At 40.4% G+C, this 18,417-nt stretch overlaps 1 protein-coding gene across 2 annotated transcripts in view; it reads left to right on the top strand.

Moving 5' to 3' along the window:
- The first annotated feature begins 2,180 nt into the window (after nt 1-2,180).
- The window catches only part of mdfic (MyoD family inhibitor domain containing), a 37,571-nt gene continuing 21,334 nt past the window's right edge, over nt 2,181-18,417 (top strand). The window contains exons 1-3 of one of the 2 annotated variants that reach the window (XM_072673980.1): nt 2,181-2,404; nt 2,682-2,859; nt 9,294-9,428. In XM_072673980.1, the coding sequence (XP_072530081.1) occupies nt 2,766-2,859; nt 9,294-9,428 (229 nt within the window). In that variant the 5' untranslated portion in view covers nt 2,181-2,404; nt 2,682-2,765. Of the gene's footprint in view, nt 2,405-2,656; nt 2,860-9,293; nt 9,429-18,417 lie in introns of both variants that reach the window. The other variant, XM_072673981.1, reaches the window with a different exon arrangement.

Genomic DNA, 18,417 nt, shown 5'->3' with positions numbered 1-18,417 from the left:
TGACACTATATCCGGATTTCGGTAAATGTAGTGCTTAAACATGTATAGCGTTTGAGCACATGGCCATAAGATAGAAAATTAAGAAACTTAACAATACTGAATGTTAAATATGACCTTACCTTCTATAGCCCACCCATCCCAGATGGGTATGTGAACATACAGTCCAGAGTAAAAGGAGAAAGGGTGAATTTAATAAACAATATAATATGACACAACAGTCACAGTGACATTAACTACAATTCTGCCTGTGCAAAGGGTTAAAAGCTGAGTTTTCGGTTGAAAAGAAAAATATTTCCTTTTGGAGATTATTTTCTGCTTACCTACCTACTCACAGAAACCTTGGCCAGGGGTGACCAAACTTTTGCACGGCCATCATTTATTATGTGCAAAACATAACAACATAACAAACATAATAATACACTAATCTTTCTTAAAATGTTGAAAAGAAGAATATTTCATCTTGAATATATCACACCATCTGCACTCTTAGTTACCTGCTCACAGAAACCTTGAGCAGCGGTGCCCAAACTTTTGCATGGTCCTGCTTTCCTTTTCCCACCCTAAATTTGTGCAAAATTCCTAATAAAACACTTATTTTACTTAAAATGTTAAAAAAAGAATATTTTATCTTGAACATCACACTTTTTGGAGATCACACCATCTGCACACCCACCTACCTACTCACAGAAACTATGGCCAGGGGTGCCCAAACTTTCACATGGCCCTCATTTCATTTTCTCACTGCAAAATTGCAGAAAACACATAATAACACACTTATTTTACTTAAAATATTGAAAAAAAATAATATTTTATCTTGAACATCACACTTTTTGGAGATCACACCAGCTGCTCACCCACCTACCTACTCACAGAAACTATAGCCAGGGTGCCCAAACTTTTGCATGACCCTAATTTAATTTTCTCACTGCAAAATTGTAGAAAACACATAATAACACACTAATCTAGCCTAAAATATTGAAAAAAAATATATATTTCATCGTGAACTTCACACTTTTTGGAGATCTTCTACCCACATACCTACTCACAGAAACCTTGGCCAGGGGTGCCCAAACTTCTGCATGACCCTTATTTCCTTTTCTCACTGCAAAATTGTAGAAAACACATAATAACACACTAATCTAGCTTAAAATATTGAAAAAAAATTATCTTGAACTTCACACTTTTTGGATATCTTCTACCCATCTACCTACTCAAAGAAACCTTGGCCAGGGGTGCCCAAACTTTTGCATGGCCCAAATTTCCTTTTCTCACTGCAAAATTGTAGAAAACACATAATAACACACTAATCTAGCCTAAAATATTGAAAAAAAAAATTTCATCTTGAACATCACACTTTTTGGAGATCACACCATCTGCTCACCCACCTACCTACTTATAGAAACCTTGGCCAGGGGTGCCCAAACTTTTGCATGACCCTAATTTCCTTTTCTCACTGCAAAATTGCAGAAAACACATAATAACACACTTATTTTACTTAAAATATTGAAAAAAAATAATATTTTATCTTGAACATCACACTTTTTGGAGATCACACCAGCTGCTCACCCACCTACCTACTCACAGAAACTATAGCCAGGGTGCCCAAACTTTTGCATGACCCTAATTTAATTTTCTCACTGAAAAATTGTAGAAAACACATAATAACACACTAATCTAGCCTAAAATATTGAAAAAAAAAATTTCATCTTGAACATCACACTTTTTGGAGATCACACCATCTGCTCACCCACCTACCTACTTATAGAAACCTTGGCCAGGGTGCCCAAACTTTTGCATGGCCCTAATTTCCTTTTCTCACTGCAAAATTGTAGAAAACACATAATAACACACTAATTTTACTTAAAATATTGAAAATCACACTTTTTGGAGATCTTCTACCCACCTACCTACTCACAGAAACTATGGCCAGGGGTGCCCAAACTTTTGCACGCCCCATTACTAACTTCCTAACACATCCAATCTGTGCGAAATTAAAACCACATCGCAGAGAATAAAGCAAAACTGCTGAGAATAATCATTATTTTAATGAATGAATAAGAACAGGCTGAACCTCTGAGAAGGCTCCCCGCAGCACGTGCGCGAGTGTGCTTCAGGAATCCGGATGTGATGAGAAATGTTGCAGTTGAACGGTCTCGAGCGACGCAGCAGCGAGACGGAGCTCGCGGACGGCAGCCCTGCCTGTCTGCACTTTACTGCACTTACTGGACTTACTGGACTTTACTGGACTTTACTGGACTTTCTCAAAGGAGTTTATTTTTTTTAAGCGCGTGTCCGCTAAAAGACAGAGCCTCGCTGTTCCGCCTGAAGCTCGTCCCGGGACGGAGGAGGAGGAGGATGGCGACGCTTCGCTCTTGAAGCCTGGAGAAGTTGACATGTTTGAGAGGTAGCGCCTCCCTGTCAGTGGCTGCGTGCTACTTTTGTGGCACGGAGTTATCTTAGCTGGTGGGGTTTAGAGGGTGAGAGGCTCGCAGTTTTCGGGAGGAGGGGAGAGGAAAACTTTCCACCAAGTTTTAACGACATTTTGGAGGCTGACGTCACTCTGCACTCCTCCGAGAAGCAGAAGTAGTGAAGTTGGTGAAGTTGGTGAAGTTGGTGAAGTTGGCTCTGGCTAGGTTCTCTCTGTGTGCTCTTTCAGATACGATGCCGTGTTTTTCTCGCAGGGTCGACGGCTGAGTCCAAAAAGGAGGCTCTTTGTGATTTCCTTCTCGGGTGTGTAGGCTGCAGTATCTCCACAAGGCTGGCTCATGTCCGCGGAGACTGTCTTCCCTCCGGAGGGGCCTGTAGGGCCAGAGAAGGAGCTGCAGCAGGAGACCAGTCTGCTTCTGGCCAACTCCCAAGGTGAGTTGGGAAGAGGTGCCTCGCCTCGTTTAACAGGTTTCCAGCAGCTTTGCTTGACACATTGACTGACACTGTAGTGTAGACCTGGCCCTGAAGGCCTGAGTGGTTTCATTTGACCCTCTAAAGCAGAGCTGTGCGGAGGTAGGCAGGCCCTGATGTGGGTTATGCTCCAGTCTTAAAAATAGAGACCTTCAAGACCTTCAAGTGGTTTGTGATAGCGATGGTAGTAAGTAGATGTTTAGTGGCCTCTTGCAGTATCTCCAAACATGGTTCTTCTGGGGCCTCGCTCAAAGAAGCCGAGGTGGGCTGTAGGTTTGCCTAATTTTGCATAATTTTGATTTGATGCATGGCACACTTTTAATTCTGCTCAAGTAGGCCTACATCCGTGAGAGAGGAACCTACTTTTGCTTATTTACATTTTAGTCATTAACACTTAGATACTCATTCCTTTTCTGTACCTCGTTTCAGTATCTTTCTTACACTGACAGCAGATCTACTGCATTGCATGTCTGACTTTTAATGAGCTTTCTCGGGTGTTTTAGACCAAAACCGCTTCCGAAAAAGACACGAATAGCACCCAACACACTGCACTTACGATGCCGGTAGATACGGCAGGCTGTGTACAAAGTTCCAGTGCGGATATGTATGCAGAAATGAGGGCAGGCAGCAGGGCTGGGCGATATGGCGAGGTTTTATCGTATCGTGATGAATTTTGGCATCGTGATACTTGGTATGGTTTTCTAAGCGTTTCGAGGATCACTGGAGGAAGAAGGCTGGTTGGTGTGGCGCAACAGATAACACCACCGTGAGCTACCACACCACGTGGAAGACTGGGGTTCAGTTCCCGGTCTGGGTGACTATGCTGCGCTACACCAATAAGAGTCCTTGGGCAAGACTCCTAACGCTACACTGACCCACCTCTGTAATACAGGTAGCCTTAAAAGTTGCTCTGGATAAGAGCGTCAGCTAAATGTCACAAATGTAAATGTAAGACTGATCAGATGCATGTTTCATTACAGACAGGGTGATTAGTCTGGTTTAAGTGGATGAAGTGCAGCAGGTTTTTAATACAAACATTGATACATTTTAAATAAAAAATATGATAGTCTTTAAAAATCTATGGCTATAAATGCATTTTGTCTGCAATCATGTATATCACACTTAATATCGTGTATCGTGAAAATGTCTTTAAATACTGTGATATAATATTTTTTACCCCTAGCAGACCGATTTTTTGGTCATTGGGATAAACTATGTGTCAATATGGCTTTCTGAACATCAGAAGTACTTAAAAAACACTGTACGGTAGTACAGTGGTGGCTCAGCGGTTAGAGCGCCGGGATATCGATAACAGGGTTGTGGGTTCGATTCCCGGGCTCGGCAAGCTGCCACTGTTGGGCCCTTGAGCAAGGCCCTTTACCCTCTCTGCTCCCCGGGTGCTGGAGTTGGCTGCCCACCGCTCTGGGTGGGTGTGTGTACTCACTGCCCCTAACACGTGTGTGAGTGTGTGTTCACTACCAGATGGGTTAAATGCGGAGGACACATTTCGCTGTACACTGTACAGTGACAAATACGTGCACCTTTACCTTTTTAGTATTATTCATTAAAAAAGCTGAATTAGTATTCATATTTTTTAATCAATTAATCAAACGATAATGTTTTTCAATAAGCGGATTTATCAAATGACAAATGTATTGATTATTCTATAGGGTTTATGTGTGTGTATGCTCGATTAAAGAATAATTTTAACTATAATAATGAAAATCTTTAACATTTCTGTTAATTATTTAAATATTTCCTTGAATCATCTTCTCTTGAAAACACAGTATTCACTTCAGGGCGCTGTTCTACAACAACAGCAACGCCTCATTGTTAACAGGTAACCCCTGTTTTATGTCATAGCAATATTTTAACTCAAATGCAAGATTTAAAACTTGGTTTTCATTTGGAAGTATTTCATCACTGGGGTAATATGTACCTCAGATAATTGCTGGCAGATGTATTTCTGAACCAATGCAGAGCAAGGAAATAATTAAAAGGATTTACAAGCTGCAGCAACAGGCGGCAATGTTAGTGTAAGCTATTCTCTCACTCGTACACGGCCATTAAAGTAAACAGAAAAATAGAAAACAGCCGAATAACATACTTTACCATAACAGCAGTGTGGCAGAAGTTACTTTTAACATGGGGTGATGAAGACAGGGCACTTACGGGTCTGTAATGCTGCCACCTTGACAATGCGACCCGGGATGCTTCGTCTTTAAGATAATACAAGATCCACACTTTATTGATCCTGAAGGAAATTGCAGTGTCATGGTACTGTACATATTGCCTATGGGAACAGACATACATTATTAGAATAAATACATTGAAGGTTAACAACAAACTATTAATAAAAGCAAGCAGGGCCGATGAGGGTATACAAGAGCAGGGTACGTATTATTGCATTACAGAGATATGAGGTAGTAAGACTATAGATAAAATATGATTATTAGGAGCCCAGGTGACTGGAGAGTGACACTGTAGTAACAGCAGCAGGTCATGTTGAAATAACAGTGCAGCAATGAGTGCATTACGTAATGATAATAATTATGATGATAAATAATAATAATAATAAAGATTTTTATTGAAGTGTTCATTCATAGCAGTTGTACTGCTGTGATAAGCCGTCTCCACTTTGCAAAGCTTGCAGATCAGCACATTTTTGGGCTCTGTTTAAAATACTCCCACATATTAGATACCAGTGGCCTAGTATTTTGATCTGCAGCTTGCCCTCCAGAGAAATCCATATTTTCAGTGGCCTTGGCCATCTTTGCAGTGCAGTAGTAGAGTTGTACCAACCCTAATTTTGTTTTTGTTTAATTTCATTTATTTTTAATTTCCATTTACCAATTTTCCCTTCATGTCAACTCCCCCTGTCACCAGCAGTGCCCCCAACACCAGGAAGGTCTTCACCTTCACTAGCACATGCCTCTTCTGACGCACCTATAGCAAGCCACCGCCTCTTTTTGAACTACTGCTGATGCAGCATTGCTAGGTAGCCAGTCTCCCAGCTCTGATACAACGTCTAACAGAAGCCTGTGCTGACCATCATCACACTAGGAGTGATGTGGGGAGGATGTCCCATCAACCCCATCCCTTAAAGAACGAGGCTAATTGTGCTCACTCAGACTCCGGTTGCTGATGGCAAGACTAAATTAAGGGAATTTAGGGAACTCCTGGTCTGGGCAGTAAACAGCACCAGTCGTAACACATTAAGAAACTGGTCCTTTTTTTGTCTCAACCAATTTATATGATATTTTGATATTTTGGCATGTCGCCCACCCATGTTAAGCACTTTTGAGATGCTGTTTTTATACTTTTTCCCAAGCTGTTTTTATAGCTCTGTTTGAATCAGTTTTTCAAATAAGTGACAATAGTATCACTTGAGGGTGGGTTAAGGATACTCTTCCCACCTCTGATTAGTGTAATTCATTGGTAAATCTGGCCAAGATGTGTCTGTAAATGGTCAATAACCAGTTTGTTGGCTGAATCCCAGCCAGTAAACTGATTTCATCAAAGCATGTTTAGTTGGTTTCCATTTAGGGTGATAACACTCTTCATTATTTTCCCAGTAAGGATTGAAGGAGGCTTTGGTGACTATTAGCAGGAACCACTGCCAATTAAAGTTTTTAATTAAGTTTCTAGCTGCTTGTGAGATTATCACATATAAAAAAAAAAAGCTTGGCCTTTTTTTTAAGGCACTGAACCGTTAACCATCCTATTTATACCAAGCATCATTACAGTACTGTCAAAAAATAGCAAAGTAGGACAAAGTAAGCAATCACAGGCACGGCTGGCAAATGGATTTTCACAGGACCTTCAAAGCCTTGCAGTTAAGACTGGATTTCCCTCTCCGGGGACTGTATGTGCAGAGAATAGACCAATTTATTTCCAACTGTAATCACTAAATACTGTGATGCATCACAAGTCGCCTGTACTGCAAGTGTGCATCGATTCAGGAAGTCACAGTCTGAATAAAGGCTTTCCATAAATCAGCCCTGGGCCCTTATAAAGCCATATCCATCTCGGAAGCTAAAGCTACCGTAGCATGTCAGTCTTTTCACTTTGTCTTGTGTAATGAGCAATGCTCTGGGAAACACAACACTAAAACAAATGCTGCCAGGAAAGGAGACGTGCTGATGCTGACTCATAGATACTTCATTCTCCTCGCTGTGGAGTTACTCAGCTGACCCAAAAACATCACATGAAGTTAAACAGAAAGAACCACATGCACGATGTTCGAAAACAGATCTGACATACACTAAATGGACAGAAGTATTGGGACACCTACACATTACACCTATAGGATTTTGATGACATCCCGTTCTAATTCCATAGGCATTAATATGGAGTTGGTCCCCCTTTACTTTGCAGCTCTAACAGCAGGTCTGGAACTCAGTCCTGCAGAGCGTTGGAGAGTTTTATGCACTATCATCGTCAGCTCTCGGTCTGAGACTTGGTGGCGGAGAGTTGCTGTGGTTCCTAAACACTTTCACTTTTCAGTAATACCACTCACAGTTGATACCGGAAGATCAGTGAGCTCTTTTGAACCACCCATTCTTTCACTAATAGGCAGACTGCATGACTACAGGCTTGATTGCACACACCTGTGCCCTGAATGGGACTGAATGAGTTTAATGATTAAGAAATGTGTCCCAATATTTCTGTCCATATATAGTGTATACAATTAAACAAGCATTCTTGCCTTTGCATCTGGATTCATTGTTGATTATAGGAAAAGTTTACATTCTTAGCAAGTGAACATATGTGCCTGGCATGATAACATGCTCATTAGTGTGATTTCCAGCTACTTTGGATATGATAAACAGCTCACAAGTGCATAATTAATTGGACCTTCAACATTAGTCACTAAGGTGTTTTTTCACACCTTTAGTTGGTTTGCTCAGATCCAAATCAGTTGTAAACGTGGTGGATTTCCCCTGGTTTGGTTTGTTTTCAGGCAGGGAAAGAAATCAAGTGCAACAAAAAAAATAATACGTCACAACAAACCATGTGAGAATGTTCACTTCACTTATTGGTTAGACTTCTGGACTAGTGCAGAGATCTCTGTGCAGTTTTACAGGGAGACGGCAGAGATGGCATTTCTTCATAGCTGTAGGAATTAATTATCTGGGCAGTGTACCAGGTTAGCGCCTGGCTTATGGGAGAAGTTTAGCTTAAACTTGTGGAGTACACCAGATAGTTGGGTCAGATCAAGGTCAGATCACCACAAACCAAATGCCCCAGAGTTTATTTGGGACTAAGCCGAGATCACCTCCTCTTAAGGTTCTCAGTGCAGTTGATTTGGTCTGCATCCGAGAATGATTACTGTATTAACACATAGACATTTACTTTTACATTGAAGGCATTTAGCAGACCCTTTTATACAGAGGGACTTACAAAAGTGCTTCACTGTTTATTTAGCAAATATGCTTAGCTAGTTTGTATAGACTAGAATCCAAAAATGCCTTAGAGTAGATACTAAATATACAAAGGTCAGCGTGGAGACCGCAATTCTCGGCACTACACTTCGCTCGAGTACTCTTGGAAGAGGTGGGTCTTCAGTCGATGTTTGAAGACAGCGAGCGACTCTGCCATTTGGACACCCAGGGAAAGTTTGTTCCACCAGTTTGGTGCCAGGACACCTACCCAAACGAATCGCATCAAGGGTGAATTGCAACCAGGGTTTGATTTACCCAGACTAAACAGTGCAGGTGTGAAAACACCCTAAGAGGTGACGCTTATTACCTGTTAACTACAGGTGTTGATTGATGACTCGTTAATTGTTTGAAACTGATTTGTGAAAAACATCTTATACATGTATGAGCTTCATGTGTCACACTTCACTATCAACAGCGTAGGAGTTTAAAATACAGATCAAACCATAGTGCTCTTGATGATGCGGTGGATTGACTGATTTCTGACCAACTTTGCTTCAACTTTGCTTCAATTAAGACTCTGAAACTCACTGTTTGAAAGTTGACTTGTCCTTTTCTGTGGCTATCAGGCAGGTTTTGCCCACATACTTTTTCCCATTTAGATGAATGCTGTCTTTATGGTTGTAAAAACTTTGGCAGGTATCTCACACCCGGGAGCAGAGTCGAGAAAATGAGATCCAGAGTTCTGGCCTGGGCTTTACCTGATCGGCCCACGCTGTTGTGCAGCCACACGCCAGAGGAATCTGTTTTATCTGGCAAATTAAAACTGCTCTTTCTATTCTTGAAGCCAGTGTTCAGCCCGACCTCTGACTGCTTGTGAATGCTTGGCTACATGGAGCTAAATGAGAACATTCTGTACAGTTCAGGGCATTTGCTGAAATTGTGTTCATTGGTGAAAGCATTTGGTGGTTGGATTTTACTTAGAGTTGTTTTTTTTTGTGTTTGCTTTCACAGACACGTGTCAGAATGAAACTAATGAATCGCCCGATACCACAGAAACGGCCAGAATCCCAGCTTCCCAAGAACACTCTGCTGATGAACAGGGCGACGTTTTGGGGGAAAACCACACTCATGGCGACCTTGTAAGAAGTAAGTGTTGGTTGGATACGCAATTATATAATAACAGAGCAAATAAAATATGCAAAAGTGAGCAAATTACTGCCTTCACTGAGGTTTGAAGTGGAAACCATTGAAAATTAATTATTGTTTTTTTTGTTGTAATAGCTTTTGCCTTGGGTTTGTTAAAGCCAGTTCCACCATAGGTCACTTATTATGAGAATTTTAAGGGCGCTGATTATACCACTTGTGTGCACAGGTCAGTTTTTCATCATTGATCAATTGATCAGCAGCAAATTAGAATACATAATGAATTATGTATGGTTTAACCTCTGAAGCTCTGGTGATTCCTGGCTTTTTACCCCCACTGGTATAACTGTTTGCACTGATTTGCTTGTATTTACAGATTAGTAGTCCTTAGGGTGTAATAAACATCACTGAGCATAAGGGGTTAAATGTGTAAATAAGCAATGCTGTAGGATAGTTTAGAGGTCAGATTAGGTATGTCAGGATAATGATGTTATCGACTAGTGGTACATATGTATTGACAGGACCGCAATCAATGTGTGTTGACCTCAATATCGCCTATTGTGTTTACATGTGTGTCTGTTTACATAAGAATGAATGGCACCAATATTTTATTTAGACAAAAAAATGACAAATGACTAACAGCACCTCCATACACACAGAGCTGACTGCAGTGGGTGAAGACAGATTACTCGAGGCTAGTAGGTTATTTTTTTTAACAGCATTTAAAAACATGCAACAATCTTTTGACAGGCGGTATGAATTGCCAAAAAACTCTCTTATTAACTTCTATTAAGTTCATTGCTTTTTAAAAGGGTGTAATTGCTATAATTATTGTGCTATTATAGTGTCATTATTATGCTATTAGCATTATACCAGTGGCAAAAAATGGTCTTAAAATGCCAATAATATCATTTTTCGCAATTATTATTTTGGGACAATATGCAGTGAAAAAAAAGTTAGCATGTCAGATTGCAGTGTTGGTTTTAGGTTTTAACTTTGTGGAAGCTTGACTTAGTTTAATACAGATTGAGGAGAAAAGGTTTATTGTCATATTGGCATATGAACAGCAAACAGGCAGTTACACTGTACAGTAAAGTACTATGTTAGTCCTTAACACAAGTCATTAGGACAAATAAAACCTATACAACAAAGGGTAAAGACTATACACATAATTAAACTAGAGGCAGAATTTAAACTATAGGTATAAGTAACAAAAACTATGAAGTAAACCTGTTAACATTGCTGTAGGTACAGAGCACTGCCATTAAATGCACTGTGCATTATTGCTACATTAGTATGGCAGCAGTAATAAATATAATAAATCTGTCTAAAATAAATATTTATATAATTGCAATAATACAATCATTACATTTTATAATTTGTATCATGACTTACTTTGTATCATAATCACCCAGCCTTCCTGCTCACATTTGCACATGTACATGCACAGATTTGTACATTTTAGTATTTATTCTCTTATTACTTATTGTCTGTGCAACCTGTTCCGTGTTTTTTCTATTGTCCTTTATTATCGTATTATGTCCTACCTCTTCTGCACCGTAGATTTAGCTTAACAGTGTTTCGTTGTACTGTACAACCCTGTATTAGAGTAATGATAACAACATTCAATTGAATTGAATTGAATTGATTAATGATGTTTGACTATGTGTGTATGGTGGCCAGAGTTCAACCAGTTGGAGTAATGGGAAGGGGCAGTGTGCTGATGGAGTTGTTCCCAAGCCTGATGGCCAGTGGTTAAAAACTGTTTGTTAGTCTGGGTGTCCTGGACCTGACACTCACGTAGTGTGTGTAGCTTGTGTAGTGTGTGTAATAGGTGCCCTGCCATGTGCACATGGCTCTGTTTGTGTTGTCCTTCTCTCCTCCCTAATCTCCCTAGCCCTTGTCCCACCTTGTCATTTGTCTCCCAGGTGTTGTCCACTGTAGCCCGGGCCTTTTATTAACTCTTCTCAGGTGTTCCTCGTTTGTCTCAGTATATATATGTAGTCCCTTTGTTTCCTGTGGTGATTGTGGGTTGTTGTGTTCTTGTCTTTTGTGCTTCACTCGTCTTCAAGTTTGGTCTCAAGTTGGTTTAGTATCTTGGTGCTTGTTTTGTTTTAGTTCATGTCTGTTTGATTTTTTCGTAAGTTCCAGTAATTTGGCTATTTGGATTTATTATTTATTATTCTTCCTACCCTATTAAAACCATTACCCTGCATCTACATCTTCCTCATCCCCGCCCGCCTCCCAAACGCGACACCTAGATAGTATATCCGGCTTGTAAACCTCCCCACGCTTCGTTTTCATCACATACACACCAGGCCTCATAATCACGGAGACGGGATCTTGTGATTATGTTGTGTGAGAAAAAAAACGGTATCACTCGTTTGACTTGACAAACGACGCAGCCTTTTAATACGTTCACGGCTTGGACAGATTTGAGGGAAAGCTGCAGCCGTTAGCAAAATTCTAGTTGTGGTAAACTGCGCTTGGAGATCCCCGCTGTCAAAATGCATGGAAAGATAAAGATTTTGTTATCAGTCAAATACAGTACGTATAAGAAGCAGATTCTGTATGATTCTGTCCGTTGTGAGAGATACTGGGCCCATAAACTACAAAGCATGCAAATTCTGTGATCAGATCTCGCAGGGAATTATCAGCATGGCTATGCGAGTTTGTCAGCATCTTTGACAATGCTGCTGCTTCTGGGAACTGGCGCTGGCGTCTTTTTTTTTCTGTCAAGAAAACAAATTGAAGTAGTTTTAATCTTTGCACTGTTTGCTGGTAATTGATTTCAAACTTTTCCACGTCTATTTACTTGAGTTCTGATATTTTTCCCCTCTGGCTATATCTCTGTCATGCGTTTGGTTTGATTATGCAAATCAAGGATGTAAGCTTAGCTCTACACTCTGTATGCTTCTCTTGCCAGATAATCATATAGGCTCTAAACAGTGTTGTCTGTTTCCTTTTTTCCCCTCCTTTTTTTATATGATGGAAAGTGATGAAGGCCTTTAAGAGCTGAACTGAAGTGAACTCAACCTGCCTCTTCATTCCGCTGTTAAGTTGGATAATAGCTGACATTTCTCCACGTGGTTACCCTGCCAAAGCCTCAGCTTACAGAGCTGTGTGAGTAAGGATATCCCATTGTGGTTTGGCCTCGGGTGGCAGGAAAGGGGGAATCACGGTGGAGAACTTGCTGGATTTGAAAGCCTCGTACCTGGTAAAACACTGCACACTTTAGAGGCCTGAACTTGAAGTGTAAACTGAACGTTAGGTTTAAGTGGGTCGCCGGAGTTTCCTACATGTAGGTGAGCATGCTAACTGAGCATGTGTACTGGGCTGTTTGTTGAGCTCGTTTAGCCCATGTTTCATGCAGAGGAGATCAGTAAGTCAGAAAGCTCGGATGGAAAAGACGTCTCATTCTGGTAGGAAATAATAAGGAGAGCAAAGATTTGAAGCAAAAGTTGTGATTGGAAATTTCTCACCACTTGTTTTTGGAGGGGACAATTATCGACACACCCTCTTCCCACAGTTCCATTGTGTGGAGTGCAGCTTAGAGTGGAGTGCAGGATGCCTATTTTATGCAGGATGAATTACCAGAGTGTATCTCTCTCACTCTCTTTCTCTCTCTCTCTCCCTTTTTCTCTCATACACAGAGTTGGTACTGACAATCCCTGACATGAGCGTGCACATCCCTTACACTTACCTCTTTTTTACCCCGATTTTAGCCCCAATTGTCAGTCTGGCAGTCTGTGCTGGTTGGCTCAAGTCTGGAGATTGTTTTTCATCAGTTGGAGTCGACAGTTGGCGGGAGAATCGAGAAGTGTGTGAGGGGTACAGACTTCTTTTTCAGTGTTTCAGACCAGGCGGAGCATATCGTACGTTAAAGAGCATAATCTAGTAGTGTGTATTGATCAGCAACTCAATCTCAGCAGGTCCTGTCAACAGCCAATGAACACTGAGCATGAAAAGTGCAGTTTCTTAGCAGGTTCTTATTTTAATTTTGCGTTCCACCTTAAATGATCGCGCAGCTGCATTCTGGTGCTAGTACATGTCTGATTCTTGATATTGGAATTCTTCCAATATGTGCTGTATGTGCTACTCACCTCCAACTCCCTCTGCAGTCTGTACAGACCACGTTAACTCACAGCCTCCCACTCACAGCCTCACCAAAGGCCTTCTCAACGTTTCTTTCGTTTGGTCAGTTCAGAAGGCGCCGCAAATCTGTGTCTTCTAGGTACGGCGTCAGGTTGAGGTTGTGTGGTAATGTGCTATGGGAATTTTTTCAATCGCCATAAAAATCAGTAAAACTCAAAGGGGAAGTGTGACATACCCAGTCTTTTTGATAATCCACCACGACTTTAAAAGTCCTGTATTGTACCCAAGGCTTTCCATGCAGATATGCTGTGTGTTTCACTGATATAAAAATACCTCAGCCGTCCACAGACCACAGTTAAATCCCTGTGGCACCAATGATACGACTTGCTGAAGACAGTCCTCACTTTTGTGTCGAGAAAATCCCCTGACCTTCTTCTAACTGAAACTTAAGACAGGTTTTCCTTTATATAATTCCTCTGTTTCCTCAGAGGCGTTTGGGCTGTCTAGTACTGCTAATAGCAACTGATTGCTTCCATCCATGCCGATGTTGCTGGATTGCTTGCATCTGACACAACAGCTCTTTGTTTCTGAGTTGTAAAATTTTCCAGCCTACTCTCTCCTTTCGCTCATATCTGTCTTCTAAATACTTTCGTATGGTTGCCTGTTTATTCGTGGAACCAACACAAAGCGATTCCCATAGAGTGTGACACGCATCTTTGAGAAGTTCTTGCAGCAGTGACCTGCCACTGGCTTTGTCTTGCATGTCAGGATGAGATACGTCGCGATTGACCACGTTCCCTCGCAGATTGCACAGCCAGTGCACAAGACGCACTGGGTAAGGTGGTACTCCGCTGGGAATGTTACTGGACTACTTTTGAGACCCTTCATATAATGATGATAGAAGCCAAATGTCTGCATTGAAGATGGGCTCCAGCATATGTGTCAGGTTGTAAAATGTAAAAGGGGCTGTCAGGCAAATTGATGATGATGGAAAGGGCTTTAGCTTGGTCTGACACAGCGCCTGAGGTACCGAGAGCGAGAGAGCCGGAGTGGTAGACACTGCAGTGATTGGTGTGGGAAGTTCACCAATCAGACCGTACGACGTGATAATTAGAATTCTCATGTCTTGGGGTAGAACAGGAAATCAATAGGAAATCACTTGAGTGACCGCTTTATAGTAGTTTATCTTATTTCCATTTTAATTTCCAACTGAATGGGATTCTCTCACACTCTCTGCATGAGGTGGGATCACTCACTTACAAGACGAAATACTTCCACCAAATTGCCACGCTTAGTTTGTCTCATTCTGGATTTTCTGAGGGAGGACTCCTTCAAATAGATATACGGGTTCTTGAAGTCTAATTCTAAAGACTGTATACATTTAACTAGCGCTGGACGATATGACCTTAAATTAATATCACGATTAATTGAACATTTTACCTCGGTTACAATTAATGATTAATTATATAAGCTGCTCGAGCTGCTCATTTGACTTGATGTTTGAGTTCTCCATCATGAAGTTTGTTACAGTGTGTAGAGCTTGACAGCAGAGGCGGACGTAAACGCAGGTCTTTATTAAAACAAGGAAAACACAACCAAGATAGAACACCATAAACTGACATGAACATACATCCATATGAACATGCACCAGACCAGAGAAGGGAAGGCAGAAACAAAGGGGTACTTAGACAGAGACTAACAATGGACACACGAGAAACACCTGGGACTAACAAGGGGGCGTGGATAGAGAGGAGGCACAGGTGGGAACACTAATGAGCAGGAGGGGCTTGAACTGACGAGACACAAAGAGAGCCATGTGCTTAGGAGCGCATGGTGACCAACAGAGACAGACATGACAGAACAGGGGCAGGCACCTGACTATACAAATCAAAATAATCAAAATAATCGACATGGGCAAGATTAGAGGTTCTCGATATAAGTTTTGATTAAACTGTGTAATAGACCTGTAAATTAATCCCTATATTCTGAATATTTTCACTAATTAAATATGCGAGAGCTGCGGTACAATTTGGTATATATATATATATATATATATATATATATACCAAATTGTACCGCAGCTCTCGCCCTTGACAGGACATTTCACAAGGCATAGATCAGTAGAAATACTCCAAATTGATCTAGATTCAAATCTCTTTGCATTAACTTTTCACTTCAGTTTTTTGGAATGAATGTTTTTGGCCTTTTTTAGAATTAATGATGTGCTTGTTGATGATGATTCACTCTCAGAACAACTTGCAAATCAGTGCTGTAACACATGAGTAAATGTTTAATCACCAAATTATTCATTGGTAGCTGTTGTAGATACTTCGTGCATTCTGTCACGTCTGCCACTGTCCACTGTTCCTTCAGTACTTACATTGAGTGCATTTATATACACATCAGTAATATCCTAAATTGTCGGATTTCGGCAGTTATCTAATCAATCAAGTTTTTATGTTGACAGCATACTCTGATTGCTTAGATCAAATTTCAATAAATTAAAAAATAAAGCTTTTCAGTGCATGTATACCCATTTGTTTTTCTACATCTGAGCATGTGCAGAAACAGAACCAGATAAAGACGGGTTTGCTGGGAAACAGTAAAAGCCAAAAACACTTACCAGAAAAGAAAGTAATTTTTTCGAAAATTTTCTGATTTTATTGGTGCGTCGCTAAGCAACAGAATATATATATAAATTGTATTTTTAAAAACGCATCTGATTATTGATTAATACTGACTCATGTAACCTCTAACTCATTATTTGATTATTAAGTGCATGTAAACACATTAAAGCATGATTTCCGTAGGATTAGGGAGAGAGGTACCAATATTTGGAATTGTAAGCCAATATCTGAAATGTTGTATGTATATATTTGCTGGGGCTGCTGTTACAGAAATATTGGTAAAATAGAGAAATTAGCATTATGTTGACATGTAATTATTTCTGTAGACATATTTATTTCTGTACGGTTGCTCTTACAAAATATACTACTTAATGTAATCACATAAATGATAGTGAACGTCAACACAGCCTTGAGAGGCATTCTGAGAAATTCAGGTCTGAGAAAGTCCTGGAACTTGTGAGACCTATGGTCCCCATATAAAGTCCTACAGCCAGTTAAAAAAATGACCTCCTGACATTGGCATTCTTACTGTCAAGGTGTTCTTGGGGTGTGTGAAATGTCAAAGACTTGACCTGATTCACTGACCTTTGTGAAATAGTTTTTATAACTATTTAGCTGAATGCAACCCAATGATTGTAGGTCAAACTTGTCCCCGTGTTGGAATTCTCCAGAACACTGAACCCTTATACCGATGTCTGTGCTCATGTGAACTGTGTGGAAACTAGTTACTAGTTTTTATGAAGTCATTTTTGTGAGGGCGTTTTCACATAATCATATAGCTGTAGTCATCTGTAGTTGGTTTGCTCTGGTCCGAATCAGTTAACTAGTTTGTGAACTTAAATCTTGTCCCCCTGTTTTGATTTGTTTTTACTAGGGATGCACCAATACCACTTTTACCTTTCCAGTGCCGATACCGAGACCCGATTTTCAAGTATACAGAGTACCAATATCAACTCTGACTTCACTTTTTACAGGTTATACTTTTTTACATCTTGTCCCAAATAAGAGTAGTAAGCTTGAAAGAACAGTATTTACTGGTTAAATAACTGCACATTTGAAAAGTTTCAGAGCTATGAAAAAATAAAATTTGCCACAATGCAAGTACCAAGCTCGACCAAACAGCTTTTTAATTGGTGTTCACATTTTAGAGCAGTGAAAAAAAGCCAACTTTTAAACTCAGCTTTTGCTTTCAGAACCAAAAAAACACCACATGGAAGGAACCATGCTAATGTAGAAGTTCCATTAAATATCTGTTTAATGGTAGTAACTATTTATAAGTAGGGTGTCCGTAAGCTTCATGGTATCAGTGTTCTTTATTGTCGATACTGATGGCGATGCAACACTCGTTTTTGCACATGGAAACAAACAATTGCACCAAAATGCATCACTACAAACTCCACTCTCACTTGTCTGGGGCTGAGCAAGAAAGTAAATACAGGAAAAAGGTCCTGTACTAGTACTAGTTCTGGACTAGTGCAGATTTCAATGCAGTTTAACATGGAGCAACGGCAGAGCTGGCGTCTATTCATAGCTGTAGTCATTATCTGGGCAGTATACCAGGTTAACACCTGGCCTTAGAAACCTGCTGAGTACCCTTGATAGTTGGGTCGGATCAAGGTCAGATCACATTCTCACCACAAACAAACCTCTCCAGAGTGTGACTGGGACCTGACCAACACCACCTCCTCTCTGCCTCTGTCTCGGTGTGCTTGTTTTGCTCCGCATCCGAGTGCAACCGAGTCCGATTTAACCAAACTAAAATGTAGAGGTGTGAAAACGGCCTAAGAATCTATTAAACTCTTCATGGTGAAGATTATAGTGGACAGACCTGATGCAAATGATTTTTGCTTAATCAGACCTATGTTAGACTTTTATAGTAAGTCAGTGGCTTTGCTATAGCACCCCTTTATTGAGTCCTTTGCTTTTCCTCTCACACGCTTATAAAAAAACGTGGTAAATTACAGAAAGACGTTTACAAGTGAAATAGTTTTCCTGTGTATTTTATCCTTAAAGAATGGCTTCATTCTTGTTACACAAGATGCTAATTTTATGTCTGATCATGTGTCTCCAAAGCAAGGGCCCATTAGAACAGAGGGCTAATTTTCAAGTGATTACTTCGCAGTGGGTCATGGAATCAAAAACGGTATAAATAGGGTGAAATGCTAGCTCAGGGGTTGATTAAAATGGCCATTGTGGTTCTACCTCTGTGATAATTATTTCCTCATTGTCTTGGATGTAGATACAATTCATATGGAAAATTTCAAGCATTT

This window comes from Salminus brasiliensis, chromosome 2, assembly GCF_030463535.1.
Source record: "Salminus brasiliensis chromosome 2, fSalBra1.hap2, whole genome shotgun sequence".
NCBI classification, from domain to species: Eukaryota; Metazoa; Chordata; class Actinopteri; order Characiformes; family Bryconidae; genus Salminus; species Salminus brasiliensis.
The sequence above is the reverse complement of the archived record's forward strand: the minus strand, read 5'-3'. Positions and strand labels throughout refer to the sequence as shown.